The 20,592-nt window shown below is 34.0% G+C and overlaps 2 protein-coding genes across 3 annotated transcripts; both read left to right on the plus strand.

The window, feature by feature from the left end:
• Positions 1-244: 244 nt before the first annotated feature.
• Positions 245-7,723, plus strand: LOC108203436 (uncharacterized). 2 transcript variants are annotated; one of them, XM_017372362.1, is made up of 9 exons: positions 245-609; positions 811-4,253; positions 4,341-4,427; positions 5,050-5,202; positions 5,273-5,436; positions 5,516-5,663; positions 6,058-6,180; positions 6,282-6,369; positions 7,136-7,723. In XM_017372362.1, the coding sequence occupies exons 2-9, from the start codon at positions 1,374-1,376 to the stop codon at positions 7,324-7,326; spliced, it is 3,834 nt and encodes a 1,277-aa protein (XP_017227851.1). In that variant the 5' UTR covers positions 245-609; positions 811-1,373; the 3' UTR covers positions 7,327-7,723. The 2 variants fall into 2 exon arrangements, with proteins under 2 accessions (XP_017227851.1, XP_063942234.1); XM_064086164.1 differs by lacking the exons at positions 245-609; positions 6,058-6,180; positions 6,282-6,369; positions 7,136-7,723 and having other exon boundaries at positions 1,229-4,253; positions 5,560-5,649.
• A 2,242-nt stretch (positions 7,724-9,965) lies between these two features.
• LOC108205300 (3-ketoacyl CoA thiolase 1, peroxisomal) lies at positions 9,966-14,269 on the plus strand. The gene is made up of 14 exons (XM_017375203.2): positions 9,966-10,273; positions 11,038-11,114; positions 11,249-11,333; positions 11,463-11,589; positions 12,003-12,101; positions 12,182-12,249; positions 12,351-12,458; positions 12,540-12,617; positions 12,781-12,913; positions 12,996-13,092; positions 13,274-13,397; positions 13,484-13,592; positions 13,738-13,821; positions 13,927-14,269. The coding sequence occupies exons 1-14, from the start codon at positions 10,187-10,189 to the stop codon at positions 14,016-14,018; spliced, it is 1,368 nt and encodes a 455-aa protein (XP_017230692.1). The 5' UTR covers positions 9,966-10,186; the 3' UTR covers positions 14,019-14,269.
• The last annotated feature ends 6,323 nt before the right edge of the window (positions 14,270-20,592 follow it).

A 20,592-nucleotide genomic window follows, 5' to 3' on the forward strand; every position in this document is an offset into this window, starting at 1 on the left:
AACTTTTTAGCAAATAATAGAATTTTAACAAATTATATTATGTAGAACTAGTTTCCCACCAAGACCAAGCCCCTTAATAGCCTGAATTCTTAAATTATTTCCCAATATACGTTAGGAAAAAAAATCACCTTTGTAAGAGACGAAAGCATCCGATTGGCCCTTTTAATTTATAATTTCCCAATTCTAGCCATGCAAATCCACGTAGGATCAAGAGAATAAAATCACAACACACAACATGCATCACACACATACATTAATACATACATAATTACAGAACATATACATACAAATGTACATAAAAAATGACAATGATGTAGAGAGAGAAACTATATGATCAGTTGCCTGGCTTGATGCCGCCATTTTCTCAGCCAATGTCCGATAACTGAAACTATACCCCTCATAACCCACCCACCCTTTCTCTTTTTCCATTTTTACCCTATCCAAACACGCCCTTATTTTTATTTCTTGAAATTCTCGATTTTTTTGTCAAATTCTGAGTATTTTTCGTTTGATTTGCGGAAAGATTTGATTTTGATGGTGTAGATGGTGGATAATCAGCTAAAGAACAGACCCCGGATGGAGAATTGCAGAGCTGATTGTGCAAAAAAGGTACTATTTTGATGAAGTTTGAGAAAAAAACAAAAGATTTGATTTTTATTTGATGGGTTTGTGAATTGGGCATATTGATGTTGTTCCCATCTGGGATTTTGTTGATTTAGTGGGTTTTTGTTAAATTTTGTGTTTTAGATTGGTAAAGGTTGTGTTGATTGTAGTTTAGATGTTAATGACACGGTTCATGTTTTGTTCCAGGATCTTTGTTGCTGTGGATATGAAAATTGAATGAAAGTATTAGTAGTCAGCTCAAGAATTATCGGTTTTTGAGTAATCTGGATTACTATAGTTGTAGGGTTTTGTAAGTGGTATATATATATAAAATACTTGTTAGGTCTGTGCACATATTCTAGAGGTCATAGAGTTGGATTGGCTTGTTATTGTTACTATTCTTTTGTAAAGTTTAAAAAGATCGAGTTTACTGTTAATTGGGAGTAGGGTTTGTTAATAGTTTCGAGTATAGTGCTGCAAACTAACATAGGGTTTGGAGAAAATAGAGGAAATTCTGCATTTTATACAACGAGCTGCTGCAGTAGCTGTTCAGATTGAGTGGCCGTTCGTAGGATATGTTATTTGTATCTTGTAGTTTTTGAGCTACTTTGAACAGGGGTTGAGACTTAGATGACAAGGGTCACATGACCGTAGTATACATATTACGTAGTAAGTTACTGTAATAGGAATTACTGAATTGGTACAAGATGATTTTGAATCGAGGGATGAAAAAGGAGTTCAGTTTGGGGGGAGAGATATTTTTATGATTTATGCCACTGAATAGAGTTAAGAACGTATCTGAGGCTATGACCAATCAGGGACAAGGCCGTAGCTGTCAGGCAGTACAACAAGAATCAACCTCAGCCACGACATTTAGAGAGAGAATAAATGCAGGAAAAGGTGTTGTAAAAAATAATGTTTCTGTACGGACAGGTGAGGACTTTTCCACAGAGTTTATCTTTGATCGCACTAGTACAAAAGGAGTCCCCTGTCTGGTCCAAAATAATGGAAGAGTAATTGGAGCAAATAACATTCAGAATATTCCAGTGACGTATCAGGGGCTCACTAAGATTCTAGGGCTGCAACGTATGGATTCAGAATGTAGTTCTGACATAAGTGATTTTCTTTCAGCAAAAGGGTCTATTTCTGAGTCCGACATTGGTAGTTTTAGTAATAAAGACTTCCAGATTCACAGGGCGGACTCTGCTTATTTTTATGAGCCAAAAGAGGCCAGTGTAGATAGGTCTTACAATCAGGTTGCTCCTGACCCAAATGCTTCAGTTATAACTCATGATAAATCCAAGCTACTCCAACCTTCAGGGTCATTGGTTTCAGATGGATCTCAATCTGGCAAAATAAAGCTGCTCTGCAGTTTTGGTGGGAAAATCTTGCATCGTCCTAGTGATGGAAAACTTAGATATGTTGGGGGTGATACACGTATTATTTCCATAAGTAAGGATATTCCATGGGAAGAGCTTGTCAGAAAAACCTTTGGTATATGCAAACAGCCTCACACAATAAAGTACCAGCTTCCAGGAGAGGACATTGATTCCCTTGTTTCTGTTTCTTGTGATGAGGATCTTCAAAACATGATTGATGAATTCTACGGGCTCGAGAGGCTCATTGGTTCTCAACGACTAAGGATTTTCTTAATTCCACTCAATGAATTTGAAACAACACCTCTAGTTGTTGCTGACACTACGGAGCAGAGCAACCATGATTATCAGTATGTTGTCGCTGTCAATGGCATAGTTGAACCTAGTTTTGGTAAAAACTACAACGAACTACCACTGTGCAGTGAAGGAAGTATGTCGAAACCCCAGATGGACAGAAGTTCTAGCTTCTGCAGAGACTCTCTCTCTTCCTTGCCACCTTTGGGCAAGCCTACTACTAGTGGTTCTCCCCTTACTCCGCTTTTAAATGAATCCCATGAATTTATTGGATGTCTCGATCATTCTACATCTTATTCTCCCAAGAAATCCCTACAACGAGATAAGAATGGTAAGTCACGTAAGTGCGAGGAAATCTTGGCACATGGTAATACTGAAAACGCCAAAGTTGGCTTTACTGGTCGATTGATGCCTGGAAAACCCATAACTGAATTCCGTTTTCCACAATTATCTGCTGATATGACGAGTTGTAATCGTCCTCGTGAACATTTTGAAGTGCATTCTCAAATCCACACTCCCAGCAGAGGTCTGGCAAGTCCTCCCAGACAAACTTACAGTGATACAAATCTTTATAGTCACTGTTCTGACAATCCAGTACTAAATGAAATGGAGTTTTTTTCTAAGAAGCCCATTGCACAACCTGGCGATCATATAATATCTCCATTGACATCTAATGGGTCAACAGGGGCCCATCCTGTGCTATTACATGCTTTTTCTGATTCTTTTCTGCCAGAACACGGAGGAAGGCCTGCATTATGTTTGGAAGAAGGAACAAGTACATCATCCTCTTTAAAAGTTACACCACTGCTACCTTTAGATAGACTCTCTGCTGCTTTGCCAGAGAAGCCTGTGCGAATACAGGACAATGGTAATCTGATTACTCCAGAAGTTCAATTCAGGTTACTGAATGCTGATCCTAATGTATCCTACACAGGAATGAATATTTCAAATGGCGTGGTAAGCTCAGAATCAGTGGACAGAGTCGATAATCCTTATGGAGATGCTTTTCGTTCAGATATAAAGCCAAACCTTAACAAGGACTACTCTTTGGATTCTGGAAAACTAAGTGGGTTTGATGGAAGAGATCATCCATTTCTTCAGAGTGGCAGTGTTTCTGATTCTTGGAATCCTTTTGTTGCTAGGGAACAAAACAAGATTTCATCGAATGTCACATTTGATCCGGTATTAAATGTTGGTGTCGAAGCACCCACTCAAGATCTGCAAGTCCTTAATGACATCATCTCTAAAGAACCAAAATCTTTCAAAGCTGCAGTGGTTGAACAACCTTATCAACCAGAAAATTTTCAGGCAGAGCATATTTTCAAAGGTCAGAAAAATCCGGTGGGTGAGCTGCACACCTCAACTGGGATAAAAGGCAGTGAGCATCATAATAACAGATCATTTGCCGAGAACTCAGAAGTAGCTGGAATAATACAGGACCCCATACAACAGTACCAGGAGGAAGATGCTATTACTGATCCATATTTCAAACTATCCAATGGCCACTTGTTACAGGGCACTGAGATGCCTCTACATGTTCACTGTCAGAATAATATTGTCCAAGAACCAACGGGAAATGGCTCATCAACTTTGAATCATCTTTCTGTTAGTGAAGATGCTAAAAGCAATACATGTTTAAATAGCTCTACTCTGATGCATAATATAACCGAAGGGACTGTTATCAAAGAAGTGTCTCTCCTTGATAATGATTTGTTTCAGCATCCTGATCATAAAGTAAAAAATCGTTTCCCTGGTGATTTCTATGACGAGAAGCAAAAAGTTCACGGTATCGCCCAAAATAAACACGCTGAGCAAAACAGGTTAGAGGCGGAAGATTTTATGGGATGCACTGTTGCTAGTATATCACCCGGCATGGAATTTTCCTCAGCTATTCTGCAAATGATTGATACCGCCAATTGTGATGTTGAATCTCCAAATGCAGCAGAAGCTAATGTCACCGTAAATGAGTTGGAATTTGAGGTGAGATTGCTTTGTTATGTAACTGAATACCTCTTTTCATAATTTTTGTGTATTTAGAGTCTGAAGTTGCTTTCTTGTTTTATGCAGGATGTTAGAACTGATGATAGAGAGAAAGATGAATGTTTTAGTGATGCGATGATAGCTGAGATAGAAGCGGATATATATGGTTTACAGGTTTGTATCCTTTATTTACTCATAATTGTAATATATATTGTTAATAAGAAGGGAAAACAAGATCAGGAAATATACATATATTGGATGGAAAAAGGATAATAGTTTATTTATCAGGGTAGTTCAGAATTTACAGGAAAGAGTAAACTTTGCTGATGAACAAGGATTAATTCCACATAAAGACTCACCTCCCATTTTGAAAATGCATATCTTAAGCTGCTTGGAATTTGCACACACTAGTTCTCACTAAAATGTGTAGCCTAGCAATAACGATCAGTCATTCATAAGCACACTTGTCCTCTGTACGGGGGACTTGTGGACACTTACTTGTAAAAGCAGCACGCGCCTAATGATTAAATATGTTAGTCATTTCTGAAAGTATATAGTAGTTGCATCACTATCTTCTAACATGCGTGGAAGTATGGACCCTTCATTCCCAAAAAGAGTTGCGGTATTAATCAGTATCTTATCGATTTTTGATTATAGCACAAAGTTTCTTATCTGGTATAGATCATATTATCCTGGATCAATTTGAAAAGCTGTCAGTTTTCTTCTGTTTACTGTCTTATAATTTATAGCTACTTGTGTTTAATGCATAGTTTGCATTCTCTGATGTTTATGCCAGATCATAAAGAATGCTGATCTTGAAGAACTACGGGAGCTAGGGTGTGGTACATATGGAACTGTTTATCATGGGAAATGGCGAGGGTCAGATGTTGCCATTAAAAGAATTAAAAAGGGTTGCTTTGTTGGCAGATCATCAGAGCAAGAACGCTTGGTCAGTAATGTGAACATTCTTGCTTTCCATCTAATTGAGCGTCACTAATAATTTCTGTAATTAATATTAGGCCAAGGACTTTTGGAGGGAGGCACAAATTCTTTCAAATCTTCATCATCCAAATGTAGTCGCATTTTATGGGGTCGTACCAGATGGAGAAGGGGGAACATTGGCGACTGTTACTGAATTCATGGCAAACGGGTCACTCAGGAATGTCCTTCTTAAAAAGGATAGGTGAATATACCAGCCATTTTTTTTCAAGCATTTACTCCCAGTTCAACTCTAATTTATGTGATTTTAAATTAATATACAGATTACTTGATCGACATAAGAAGCTTATAATTGCCATGGATGCAGCTTTCGGCATGGAATACTTGCATTCAAAGAATATCGTCCATTTTGATTTGAAATGTGATAATTTGCTAGTCAATCTCAGGGATCCCCAACGACCCATATGCAAGGTAATGTTAAAAACCCTAGCTTGTTCTCTTATGTATTCACCTATGCAAGTAGCAAGAGTGCAGTCTTGAACTATTTACTGCAAAATTGTACCAATAAAGGAAGTAACTATTTGGAAGACGGATAAGACTGTTTTAGCAGTGCTTTGCTTATATGTAGTGAGAATATCACTTAGTTACTGGTTCATCAAAAAGAGAAATAATAGTGAAACACAACAGTTCAAAGACTTAAAATTTTAATAATCAATACAATCCCACATCATAGGATTCTAATGTAAAAATCAATTTAAGAACATGAGGTAAGGTATTTTACCCAGTGAGAGGAACATCTTACACTGTACATCATACCTGATGTGTCCCTTCTCTCTAGTGCGTTTACATTTTCAGATCCTTTCAGGTAGGAGACTTTGGGCTTTCGAGAATCAAACGCAATACTTTAGTTTCTGGAGGCGTGCGAGGAACTTTACCTTGGATGGCCCCAGAGCTGTTGAGTGGTAGCAGCAACCGGGTTACTGAAAAGGTTGGTTGATATGTTACATATTACATGCAATTGCCTTTTTTTTTTCTTTATGAATTTAGAATAATTTGTTAAGAACATGTGTCATAAATATGTTCCAACAGGTAGATGTTTTCTCCTTTGGCATTGCAATGTGGGAGATCTTGACCGGCGAAGAACCCTATGCGAATATGCATTGTGGTGCAATCATAGGTGAGTATTCAAAACAAAGGATAGTTTATGAATGGATAATTTCATAGACAATCTTAAAGAAATGTGACGCCAAATGCTCTGCTCTATCTTTCATGATGCTGCCACCTGAATGCGAAATCTCTACTTAATTTACTTGGATGGTGCATTCTTAAAACTCAATATTTTAATGCAATTGTAGATCAGTTGTCAACTAATTAAGTAACTAAGTACCACAAAGGAAAATTCATGAATGGATCATCTTGTTAAGAATTTTGAAGAAATTTGAATGCCAAATGCTCTGGTCTATCTATTTCTCTTTGTTAAATGAATAAATTATATTTGAGAAGCAGAACAAATGAACACAGACCTGCATCTTGCATTTTTAGAATAGAAATTTGTAATCTAAGACGTAAGACCTGCCATATTTGGAAGTTCAGGTTTGAAGGTAGCAGAGGATATTTATATGTGTATAGTGCTTGTTGTTACTGATTTGAGTTATTGAGTCGGTGGGCAATAATTTACGTACAAGGGAATGAATCCACTAGTATTGTCTTTTTCTAAAAATTTGATATGGTCTAGTACAAATTGAAGGGAGATTTTTGTTTTGACTTGGTATAAGCCTATAACCAGTAATGACTTGATTTGTGTATCCTATAAATTCGACTCCAATTTTGAAAACACAATGCATGTTTAAAATTTTTGCTACTCGACCCCCATTAGATTTAAATCTTTGGTCCAGCTTCTGCTAGTCAGTAGTGGTTTGATTTATTTGCATTTATGAATGTAGGTGGAATTGTGAAGAATACTCTTCGTCCCCCCATTCCTGTAAGGTGTGATAGTGAGTGGAAGAATTTGATGGAACAATGCTGGTCTGCTGACCCTAATGTCCGACCATCATTTACTGAGATAACTAATTCTCTACGATTAATGTCTGCAAAATTGCAAGGAAAAGGACCTAGTCTGGCAAGAGAAGCATAGCCTGATTTCCTTATATAAGCTATATGTGCATCATGCAATTGCTTGGAGCTTCCTGGTTTGTGTTTGCAGCTGAGTGGTAGACTATTTCGACGAAAATAATCACGTTTCTCTCTGAGGGTTGCATTCGAGTGGTCTCTTTTGCTCGTTTCTTCCAGTTTTGTTCATTTGTATATTATATGCACTCCATTCAATTTTCTGGAAATCTGTGTGAGTATCAGAGAAGGAGGCCATCACGTGTAAATCTCGGATTATGATCTTCTTGCTCGAGTAAAAATGTGTGTATATGTGTAAATACCCGAGGACCTGAGTTCATCTTTTTGTTTGCTTCATGTTCACAGTACCTGGTATCTGTATGTGAGTTTTTCTCAGTGGTAAATATATATTTTTTGATTAATTACTTCCCTGTGTTTTTTTTAGAGTGTTTATGTATGGTTCAGATTCTTCAGAATGACTAAAAATTGTATTACAAGTGGAAAAATATGGGCAGGAAAATTGTTCAAAATAAATAGGCTTCAGATTATCTAATATCATGTTTTTGGAAAATGACATGAATGAATTTGTTTGGAGTCAACTGCAGAAACAATTGTGATGATTGTTAAGGAATTAGACTGCTAACGATAATTATATAAAAATGATGCTTACCAACTAATTTGGTTGTCCATGTGTTTACCAACTCGCTTGTTTATAAATAAATCCATCCGATGGCTAAACAAAGGCCATGTTTGACCTGACTTTCTTCGCTGACTTGGGCATGGTTGTTGAAAAATGTTAATAATAATTTTACTGAAATAGATCGAAAAGAATATTTAATAAAAATCTAAAAATAATATTTTGGATCATAAATTTTGATTAAAAAATTGTTTTTAGAAAACTTGACAATTGTTTCTTAAATTTTGGGTAAGTGTTATGAACTTTACAATCAATCTTTATCAAAAATATAAATATTTTATATTATATCCCAAGATTTCGAGATGACAAATACCTAAAATAATATGAAACAATTATTCTACAGCTCACTGTTTTGGATAATACTCCTAAAATATTATATGAGTTAGAAATAATTAAATTATTTGTTTCAATTATAACAAATATATAACTTGATTTATGACATAAATTGAAACACGATGAAGTGAATATTTTTTTTTCACTGTCTTATCCAAAATTCTGAATTAATAAGTTTTTTTAGTTATAAATAATTTGTAATGTTCTTAAAATAAAATTACCCGTTTTTGAATTTCGATCTTTATTATTAGAGGGAGTCAACAATTTCAATCACCAACCCCGGTTTTATTTGTTGACATTTAGCACAGTTGAGCATCATTGTTTGGTAAGAGGCGTCCTTGACCATATCCATGTTACCTTTTTTCAGCCAACAACCAAAACTCTGTTCATATATTTTCCGCTTGCTTACTTGATTTAACTTCTTTCATTAGTTGTCCAGCACACCCAACCAAGAACCAACCCCCTTCCCTGTATTATCTGATAAATATATTTAAATCTCATGAACTTTTCAAAAACCCGTATTCCGAGTCTAAAAACATCTTAGTCTTAAACTGAGTGTTTTTAAAATTCATTAAAATTTTTAAAATTGAGTGTTTTTAAAATTCATTAAAATTTTGAGGTATTTAATTGAGATTTTAAATTATGTTACAAAATTTAGTGCTATTTAATCTGAATTTTAAATTATGCTTAAAAATCTGATGGTATTCAATTGAAATTATTAAAAATCCATTAAAATCTGATAGCATTCAATTGTTGTGGATTTATTTGGATCTCATAAAATAATGGATTTTGTGGCATTGTTCAGTGAGTTTTAAGTTTTTTGAAATTCCATCAAAATTCAATGAAATTTTGAAATATTGTGCTCAAATCTTAAAAATCTATATCAACTCTACTATATTTTATCAAGAATCGCACAAAATCAAAATCACATACAAACCATCAAAATCCATACATAAAAAACTATTATTAAAATCTCAATCGAATACACCCTTGAATACTTATTTCTGCAAATATATATATATATATATATATATATATATCAAATAAAATATTTTTTTCATAAGTTCTTAATTTGGCTAAATAAATTTAGCCAATTATGGGCATTATTAAACTAGTTTCTTCATTTCAAAAATAATTATGTTTAACAAAGTTGTTTAATGAAAAACAATAGTAATGTTTAAACACGTTTATCATAAAATCGGGAATCAGAACTAATGGATTGATCGAGCGATTCATGATTTGTAAACAATTTATGAGAGAATTTGGAATAAATCAGAGATTTAAGTTATTTTAATATATAACTAATAAATTAATGTGCAATTTTTTAAAAATAACTCCCTCTGTCCTCCTAGATTGTTTATTTCCGAGGACGAGAGTTTGACACGCATTTTAATGCTCCTAGAAAACATAATTCTGTAACTTATAATTTTTTTTTTGAATAAAAATTTGATATTTGAATTTTATACACAAAAAAGAAATTTCAAAAATAAGTTATGGAAATATATTACATAAGAGTGCTAGAATGCGTGCTAAAAAAACGATGAGAGGGACGGAGGGTGTAATTTTTAATTAAAAAATGGGATCGCCATAATATCCGATCATGTAAAATGTGCTTATTTTTGAGAAAGTGAGTTTAGTTTCCCACTACAGATTCCACTAAATTTCTGAGAAAAGATTCTGGTCTTACAAAATTACAAGGCCCTTGTGTCTTCCGTCCACTACTCACAGACTTTCTATATACACACCTAATCTCTACATAAAATCTCTTCTTGTCCTTTTTCAGCTCTATATAGCCTTATTGCACATGTAAGAATAGTCATCAAAACCCACAGAGAATAGAGAGATTAGAGAGAGAAAGATGGAGAGAGCTTTGAATAGACAGAAGGTTTTGCTAGGACATCTATTGCCCTCTTCTTCATCATCTTCCCCAGATTCTTCACTATCTGTAAGTACCCTTTTCTTTGTATATGTATTTATTCGTTAATTTGTTCTTTATGATCTTGATTCTTGTGTTTACAGTTTTTTGAATTAGCCCATTTGTCAGTAGTGTGTTTTTATATGTTTTGTGTGTGTTTTATAGCCTGATCAGGTTGAGGATGAGTTGTGAATTATGTATAGATAGGTCTTTAAACTAGATTATAAATTTCCTAGTGTAATTTGTGTGTGTTTTATAGCCTGATCATGTTGAGGATGATTGTGATATAGATAGGCAGGCCTTTGAACTTGATTATAGATTTCGTGTAAATGTTTTGTGTGTTTTATGAATTGCAGGCTGATCATTGGGGTAATTTATATGGATAGGCCTTGAGGCTTCTAACTAGATAAAAAATATTAAGATATTGTATTGGTGTGTGTTAGTTTGAATAATAATTTCTGAACTGGACGGTCATTGAATTGGCCCATTTTGTTAGTATTGACTAGTGTTGTGTGTGTATTTTGTGGCTGGACCAATTTGGGGATGAATTGAAATATTAATAAATAACCTTTCAAACGGAATTATGACTACTAAGGGGGAGGTGATCTGTCATTGTATTCACATGGAAGAACTGTACATATTGATTTATAATTGGTTCAATCATTGAGTACGTTCTTGGAAGGATTTGCTTTATATATATATAGAGTTGTATCCACTTTTTGTTTCTTGACTTCAATTCGTAGTTCTGTTTTGTATCTTGTTGCGGGTTTAAATTGCTTGTGTCTGCTCTTCAGGCTTCGCTTTGTGTTGCCGGAGATAGTAGTGCTTATCATAGACAGGCTGCTTTTGGAGATGATATTGTGATTGTGGCGTAAGACAATTCATTTTGAACTTCTGACACATATAAACTGATTTGAATATCATTTTTGCGCTAAACAAACTGATTTGATTTTTAATTGATGTTAGATATGTTTCCTTGATGTAATTGCATATTCATTTTCTCAGTGCATATCGAACTGCTATATGCAAGGCAAAGCGTGGGGGTTTCAAGGATACTCTTCCAGATGATTTACTTGGAGCTGTTTTGAAGGTAGATATACCAAACAACCGAGAAAATCAGATACAAATGTATTTAATGCAAATAATTATTAATCTTCTGCTTCTCAGTAGAAGTATGCTTAGTTTTCTATGATCTCATTTTATTATTATGTTGTAACAGGCAGTGATAGACAAAACAAACTTGGATCCACGTGAAGTGGGGGATATAGTTGTTGGCACTGTCTTAGCTCCTGGTTCACATAGAGCTATTGAGTGCAGGATGGCAGCCTTCTATGCTGGTTTTCCTGGTACTTATCTTTACTTTATTGACCAATTTTTCCAAGTTTAATATATAACGTATATTTGAACAATATGGAAAAGTAAAAATCATCTTTCAGTGGGATTTTCAAGTGTCTCTGAGATGAGAATGACTGGATCATAATCCTTAAGTCTTAACATAATCAACTACTGAACTAAAATGATAAACATGTGGAGTTTATTAGTCCAATAGTTTGGAAAGCTATGTCACGAATTTGTTTTGACGCCATGTTTTTAGATTTCTCAATTTAGATAAGTCACTACGATTAGTTCGCACCAAGAGTTTTTATAAGACCAGTTTCACTTAGTGATGCATACTTTTCGGACACTACAAGACCTAGGCTTAATGGTCTAAGAGTGGGGGTGTGTGGCAATGTGTATTTTATGATTATCTTTATTGCAGATACTGTTCCTCTTAGAACGGTCAACAGGCAATGTTCATCTGGCCTCCAGGCAGTTGCTGATGTAGCTTCAGCCATAAATACAGGATTTTATGATATAGGTGAGTTTTGTACTTTGGTTTGTGGTACTAGTTACTTTATTTGTGAGTTTAGCCCCACTTTATTCGATGTTTTCTTAAAGGTATTGCGGCTGGACTGGAGTCCATGACAGTTGATCAAATGGGCATAAATTGGAAAATTAACCCAAAAGTGAGTTTATGACTTTGAATTTACCAGCAATTGTTTGGTTAGTTCTGAGCAAGTTGTCTTTCACACTGTATAATAATTATCAATATATCTTCTCTCAACAGGTTGAAATGTTCCAACAAGCTAGGGAATGTCTTCTTCCGATGGGAATTACATCTGAGAATGTTGCAATGCGTTATGGCGTAACACGTGAAGAACAAGATCAAGCAGCAGTGAGTTTTTAAAAATCTTTTTGTGGAAGAAATTCTCCAAGCAGGGTTTACAGTTTACACCCCTTGTTTCTGGCTCCATAGGTTATATCTCATAAGCGTGCTGCTGCTGCAAATGCATCTGGAAGATTTAAGGATGAAATTATTCCGGTTAATACAAAGGTAATGCGGTGGTCTTATCTCCTTCATTTAAAATTTTCTGCCACTTTCAACAATAGACCATATTTTATCATAGCACTGTACATCTAGTATACTACTCTCCCCTTTGCCTTTACATGTATTTAGACATACTGATGGTTTTGCAAATGGCAAATTCAATTGGCAGATTGTGGACCCGAAGACCGGAGAGGAGAAATCTGTAACAATATCTGTAGATGATGGCATTCGACCTGGCACAACTATGGAAGCTCTGTCAAAGCTGAAACCCTCATTTAAGAAGGATGGGACCACAACTGCTGGTAAGCACTGGTGGTGTTATTTTAATATTGTCATTTATAACTATATGATTGACACCTGAAGGTATGCAATCTGCTATTCCAGGTAATGCTAGCCAAGTAAGTGACGGTGCTGGGGCAGTCCTCCTCATGAAAAGAAGTGTAGCTGTTAAAAAGGGACTTCCCATTCTTGGTGTATTCAGGTATTGTTATCTTCTCAAGAAGTGATTTCTGGTCAAACATTAAAAGTTTGGGTATTAACTTGTGTTCTTGTTGAAATTCCTAAATTTTGTTACGGTCTTGGACCTCTGAGGTTTATTGCTAAAATTATTTGCAAGACATAAGATATTACTCCTAAGGGTGCTATCATGTTTTTTCATGCAGGAGTTTTGCCGCTGTTGGAGTTGATCCTGCTGTCATGGGAGTCGGGCCAGCAGTAGCAATTCCAGCTGCTTTGAAGTCCGCAGGTCTTCAAGTTGATGATATTGATTTGTTTGAAATAAACGAGGTGATTTGTCTGCTTGATTTTTGTTTTCTTTTACTTTATAATAAGTTGGTGATAAACTTGGACTAATTCGTTATAAATTTTTACAGGCTTTTGCATCGCAGTACGTATATTGCTGTAAGAAGCTAGAGCTTGATCCAGAAAAGGTCAATGTCAATGGAGGAGCACTTGCTCTTGGGCACCCTTTGGGTGCTACAGGTAGACTTCCAAAGTTGTATAAGGACTCGTGAAATGGATTATATAGTTGCTTCTGCTAAGTTGTTTCCACACAAGTCTATTAAATAAAACTTAGGACCATGCTAAGTCTCGAAGTAGAAGTAAAACTAATAATTTATTGTTTTAGGTGCTCGTTGTGTTGCAACTCTACTGAATGAGATGAAGCGTAGGGGTAAAGACTCTCGTTATGGTGTGATTTCAATGTGCATAGGTATCTATCACTTCATCTCCAGCAATGTTTAGCAATCAGTCTTGTTTCTTTGAACTTGAAAACATCATTGTTATAAGCTATTAACATGTAATGTCCTAATTACAGGATCAGGCATGGGGGCTGCAGCTGTTTTTGAGAGAGGGGACTGTGTCGATGAGCTGTCCAATGCTAGAATTGCGGGAACCAGCAGTTCGTGATCAAAGGATGCCCAATAGATCGATGTCTTCAAAACCATTGTGGAAGTTAAGATGTTATAGGACAATCTTATATATATTGTAATTTCAAATTTCGGTCAAAGTATTTATATTAGAATAGAGTTGGGCTCCGTAAAGACCCACATATACGGAGATCGTGGAGACCTATGTTATGGCCCTTGGATCGATTTTCTTTGTGTTTCTGGGAATAAAGAGATTATAAGTACATTTTTTAAAATTTGTTTTTTCATTAAGGGTAATGATTTGCCATATTTAAATGTGATTATACGTATACTTTTTGTTGCGATAGTTATGTGATGATAATCTTCATTTTGGGATTTTTATCATGTGTAATTAGTCTTGGACATGAAAATGTAAGTACCACAGATTTATTATTTAGGATCGTGTGATTGTTGAGTTTTGTTGTGTGATTGTTGAGTCGTGTTGTAAATCATTTTTGTACTAGGAACAAATCCAAAATATTGTGTATTTAAGTTGGTTTTACTTCATAATTAGTGATATATTAGGAACACAGCTATTTATCTCTAATTTGTATTCATTTTTACTATTACGTGTATTCTGTTGATGCATGTACCTTTATCGGTTCACATTAGGCCAGCTATCAGCATCTATGATACTTATTGTTATGGTCTTATGGACTTGTCCAGATATTTAATCTCCCAGTACAATGTATCTAGCTCCAACAATGTCCCCAAGGACAGACACATTAATTTCTTTTCAGCCAGCTTCAAATCTGGTTTGTATTAATTGCTATACAATGAATAGTTCACGTTGCTACGCTTTTTGCCTCTCAAGTCACTACTAATACATTTTGTACCATGCAGCTGGTCCCTGACTGCCTGGTGGTTCTCCTGATCCAGAATGAGTCAGGTGACCACTTTAACAAGCTTAGTTTACCTTAACTTAGCAGGCTGGCATGCTTATAGTATAATATCCCAATATTCTCTATGTTAGTAATATAAAATATTTATTATATGATTATATAAATTATTAGTGATATTTTATTTAGTCATTTTTAATGGCATCCGACTAGAAAGGCGTCAGGAGTTTCTACCTGAACAATAGGAAGATAATAATATAGATAAGATATTTGGTTTAACAGATATCTACGACAACTACTTTCAAATTAATACTCCCTCTGTCCCGGTCAATTGTATACGTTTTTTTTTCACTGCTCGACACGCTTTTTAAGGCGCTTATAAAACATAGTTCTACAACTTATTTTTAAGTTTTTTTTTTTTTTTATAAAAGTATAAATGTTATACTTTTATACAGAAAAAGAAAATCTTAAAAATAATTTATAGAACTATATTATATTGAAGCATTAAAGTCCGTGCCGCGCCCCCGTCCCCCAATGTATACTATTGATTGGGACGGAGGGAGTAATAGTTATCCTATTCTATTTATAGATATAGTACCTCGTATAGCCACAAAAGTGTATAGGAAGCAGAGTCTCGAGGTAGTGCGTGAATTCAGTAATCTATAGTTGTATTTTCAATTGTTAGATATCTATATTAATATAATGATTTATAAACTTTGCGTGAGCAGGAGCCTGTTAGCTCTCAGCGTCCATTTGCACAACCTCACGTACTAGTTTGAGTTTAAATCAATGTAAGATCATGCTTTCGTTATTCTCTTTCATTGCATAATAAATTGTATAGATTTAATTTTGATTTAAATATTAGTTTTGGTATGAGAATATGTTCCTCTAAATTGCTTATTTTATTAGTTTTGCGATTACCCAATGTGTTCTGCCATGTATTTGTAATTTAATTGTTTATAATATTACTAGCTTAAAACCCGTGCAATGCACGGGCGGTTATGATATTTATTATTTTATCGTATATATTTCAAATTTAACTAATTTTATTGAAATTAAAATTATGATAGAATAATGTTATTAAATAAAACTTTTATTTAACGACTGAATAAATTCTTAATAGTTAAATCCGTCAAATAGCTAATTTAAAAGTAAGTCAAGTATATAGTTTAATAAGAATGTTAAAATATATTATATTTTTTATACCTTATAATTTAAGAAGACATATAAACCTAGATATAAACACCCCAATCAACCTTTTAATATTTTGTTATAAAATATAGAACCATTCTTTAAAATAAAATCATAGAAGTTTAAAACATATTGTAAGCGAAAGGGAAGTGTACTAATCCATAAAACTAACTTTATTTTTAGTTTTGTAGTTTAATAGACAATAAAAAAATATATTAGAATATTTTATAAATTAAGGAGGTCCATGGATCGAATATGAACTGGTTTATCAAACTCGACCGACCAACTGAACTTTTCATGTTTCTATTTATTTTAATAGTACAATAATATATAATATAGTATATATTTGTTATATTACTTTTAAATTTAGATAAATAGAGTATTTAAAATAACGTTAATATATTTTGATCGACAAATATCACCATTTATTTAATAATAATAATATTATATATTTATATATATGTCGCCGTGTTAATTGTAGAAGATCAATTTTCTCAGTCAGTAAATCATAAAAAAGATAACGTGTTTTAGTTAAAAAGGTAATCACTATTGTTCAATGTTATTTTAGAAAATTGATTTTTTTTTAGTTTGAAAATATATAAAAAGATAACATATTTTAGTTTAAAAGAATAATTAGTTATATAGATATGCCTATATTTCGGCCCAAACATAAAAAGAATAATTAGTTATGTCGATAGGCCTGTATTCGGTCCAATTACTGACATACCAAACTTTCAATGTTTCAATTTTAATAGTATTGTGAACCTTAATAAAGATAACATATTTTAGTTAAAAAGGTAATAATTATATCGTTCGATATTATTTTAGAAAATTGAGTTTTTTTAGTTAGAAAATATAAAAAAATAACATATTATAGTTAAAAAGAATGATTAGTTATACAAATAGGTCTTATTTCGGGCCAAAGTTAAAAAGAATAATTAGTTATAAAGATAGGCCCGTATTTCGGCCCAAATATTGATCGATCAAACTTTCAATGTTTCGGTTTTAAAAGTATGGAATAGATTTCGGCCCAATATTAAAAGAATAATTAATTATACAAATAAGCCCGTACTTCGGCCCAAGTACCGACCGACCAAACTTTTAATGTTTCGGCTTTAATAGTATAGTATAGATGGCGATATGATTAGTTGTTGTTCTTATATTTATTAGTGTTAACTGCAAATGTTTTTATTGTAATTAGCTTAATTAGAGAAATATTTTTCTATTTATATTTATTTATTTATATTTATATCTTAAAGATAATTTATATTTATATTTATTGTAAGGATGATATTTCATTGGACGAAATAGAGTTTGTTTTTTTAAAGTTATTTTATGGAATACATTGAACTATGCGTCACAGTAATTACACTGGTACTTCTAATTTTATTTTAACTCGTATTTCTGCATATAAGTCTTACACCGTGAATATGTACAATGATGTCGTTAATGTCTAGCAGGAGAATAGCAGTTCACAGGTCACACTATTCATGTTAGTTTAAATAATTCTTTTATGTCTTTTTTTAAATGAATTTAGTTTTGACAAACACGTGCTATGTTATTCTACATTAATGATTTACTAGATTCTTAACTCATTTTATTTTATTTTCATTATGAATATCATTAAAAGTAATTCTTTTAGAAATACTTAATAATGTGGTGTATTATAATTTTATGTATATATTAGTTTTTCTGATTTTGGATTGATTATCGAAAGCAGTAGCTTTGTTGGCTAATTAGTATTTACGGGTTATTCATGAATTTAGAATTAGAGTTATTTACTGTGTTTGTAATAAATAATTTATTAAGGATTCATTAATTTTACAATTTACAATATTTAGTTTAATAATCATGGGCTTAGCAGATTGGTTGGTGCTATACTAAATGATAGTATACGTTACTGATATGTTGACTTGGTCCGCAAACTGTTATATTTTAGTGTCACAGTGATCACTAAATTGTTACTCCCTTTGTCCCTCTCATTTCTTTACAGTTACTATTTTGAGATGTCCCTCTCATTTTTTTACATTACCATAAATAGTAAGTTTTTTCCATCATTACACCCACTATCTTCCCCCACTATCTCATATTTAATAATAAAAACTACTATTACACCCACTACTTTCCTCCACTATCTCAAATCTATTATTAAAAATTGATGGGTCCCACCACTTTACCCACTTTTCATCTAACTTTACTCATTTTTCATACATTATCTTGGTCTCCGTGTCCCTCTCCAATGTAAACAATTGAGGGGGACGGAGGGAGTACTATTATTATTATTATTATACGTTGAATTCTTTCGCTGACTAATGTTAATAAATATGATTTTAGATTTTGAAGGAGTAGTCATATCTTGTTGCGGATATTTTGGAGTTAGTTTAGTATTCATATCAGGTACGGATTCTACTTCTTTCTCTCCTTTTATTTAAATAATAAATATTTATTATATTTATTATTGTGACATCTTTAAAATCTCTTTTGTTATTACACACTACTCTTTTCATTTGGCCTCCATATATTTGAGTTATTGTTGCCTTGACCCATATTGCTTCCTTTCGTTTTATTATTGTATCACTGTATATATTTTGTTCATTGAGTCGGCAACTTTTGTAATTGGTTGGGCTCTTAAACTTATCCGTGTGGGTAAATCACGGACAATGTTCACATGGAGTTCGTAGTAAAGGTGAACTAGACACCAACTCGTATCGGTGATTTAAGCATACGAGCACGTTTCTGGGGTATGAGACGTGAGAAGATCATGATCGTTATTGTTTTGGGGAATGTTTTATACATTCTTTATTTCTTCTTGTGGATAGCCGAAGAAGAAATCATTGTTCTGTATTTGCTCGGTGATTGGAGTTGAGCAAGTACAGTTTTGTGTAAGAGACCCGTATTGTGTCATCTATTCATCACTGAGTCCTATTTATAGTTCATTGTTTATCTCGATTATTGTGACTTGAGTTACTATTTGTACTAGTTTATTACATCATTGTTTCGAGATTATTGACACTCCTTGCACTTGCACCGACATTATTTTTATATTCGTACTGGGCATTGGCTCACTCCGTTTGTTCTCTTTCCGCAGGTAATCAGGGGTAGCAGGGAGCGTGATTGAGTGACACCCACACTTAGTTGCTTTAGGGGCTATAATAAGACTTCAGGATTAATATTCATATTGTTTTAAGACTTTGTTAGAGTTTTTATTATGGAGTTTCAGATTTTAGTATTTACTATGATTTCTTAGTTTGCTAAATTATTATATTTCTAAATGAATATAGACTTGTTAGAATTGTTTAGCCTATTGTAAAAGTGGGGTGTTACATATAGAACAACTGATCAAGTATAGCAGTACTTGCTGAATCAAAAACACGCGTAATCCTGGCATGTAGTATTGATTCTTACTTTTAGACGACAAAATTTTGGTTAATTCTGCTTGTGTAAGTAGTACATTACTGTTGTTGGAGCTTGTCATGTTGAGATCAGTAGAAGTATTAGCCTAAATCCACAATCATGGAGCTCGAGGCTCTATCTCTAATGATTTTGGCCGAAGCCTCAAAGTTTTCTAAACCGGAATTGAGGGTTGGAGTAATTGAGAAGTGGAAAGATTGTCTTCTGTGTAGCAATCTAACTTCCAATACTTCCCTTACAACGGGAACAATCTTGATAGCTGGCGCTTTTTTTATGATTGTGTTAGAATATAATATGATCCTGATAAGCTCTGCTCCCAACAACTTGAGATTTTGAGAGAATTGGTCACTTAACATGGTATTAGAACGATGGTCGCCTGTGATCAATGCTTGACCCATTTTATGGGCTTTCGAGTGAGGGAGAACGTTAGAATATAATAGATCCTGATAAGTCCTGCTCCCAACGCAACGAGACCACGTCGTCGTCGAGCCCAAACCTTTAGGTGGATAATGCTGTGACATGTCACCTACTTTCTGAATCTATTGCAGACATGCTGGTAAGGAAAGATCTGGGAAAGATCAAACACATGCACACATGACAAGTGACAAAGTTCAATACTGCAGTTGCAAGCAACTACACTGGAAACGCTTTATCTACCCACTGATCAACTTTTTACATCTTACCCTCCCTGAACCCCACTCTACAGAACACATACAACACGAGCACACAATTTACATGTACACCATAAAACTTGAACCTTGTTAATCTGTTACTCAAATGAGAAATTGTGTAATGTAAACTCAGCTCTGCAGACAAATCGCAAGTCCTGTCTTTGTCGCATTAAAAGTGTACAACTGCCATTCGTGTACGTGAATGTTGTCGCAATAAGAAGCACTCCATGAAATGGCCTATGAATTGATGCCAAAAGTACTCTTGAGAACGATAACCGTACAGGTGTATGGTGTACCGATGTTCCACAGATGCTAAATTCACAATGCTGTAACATTCGATGACTCGCAAAAATTATGTGAATGCAAATTTGCAGTTGGAGGAGAAGGTAGCCCCACACACAGCCTGGTTGTCGCAGCATCTTCGTAGATTCAGTCAAGTATAGGCTCATTGTCTTCTCCTACA

The sequence above is a fragment of the Daucus carota genome, chromosome 1 (genome assembly GCF_001625215.2).
Source record: "Daucus carota subsp. sativus chromosome 1, DH1 v3.0, whole genome shotgun sequence".
Taxonomy (NCBI): domain Eukaryota; kingdom Viridiplantae; phylum Streptophyta; class Magnoliopsida; order Apiales; family Apiaceae; genus Daucus; species Daucus carota.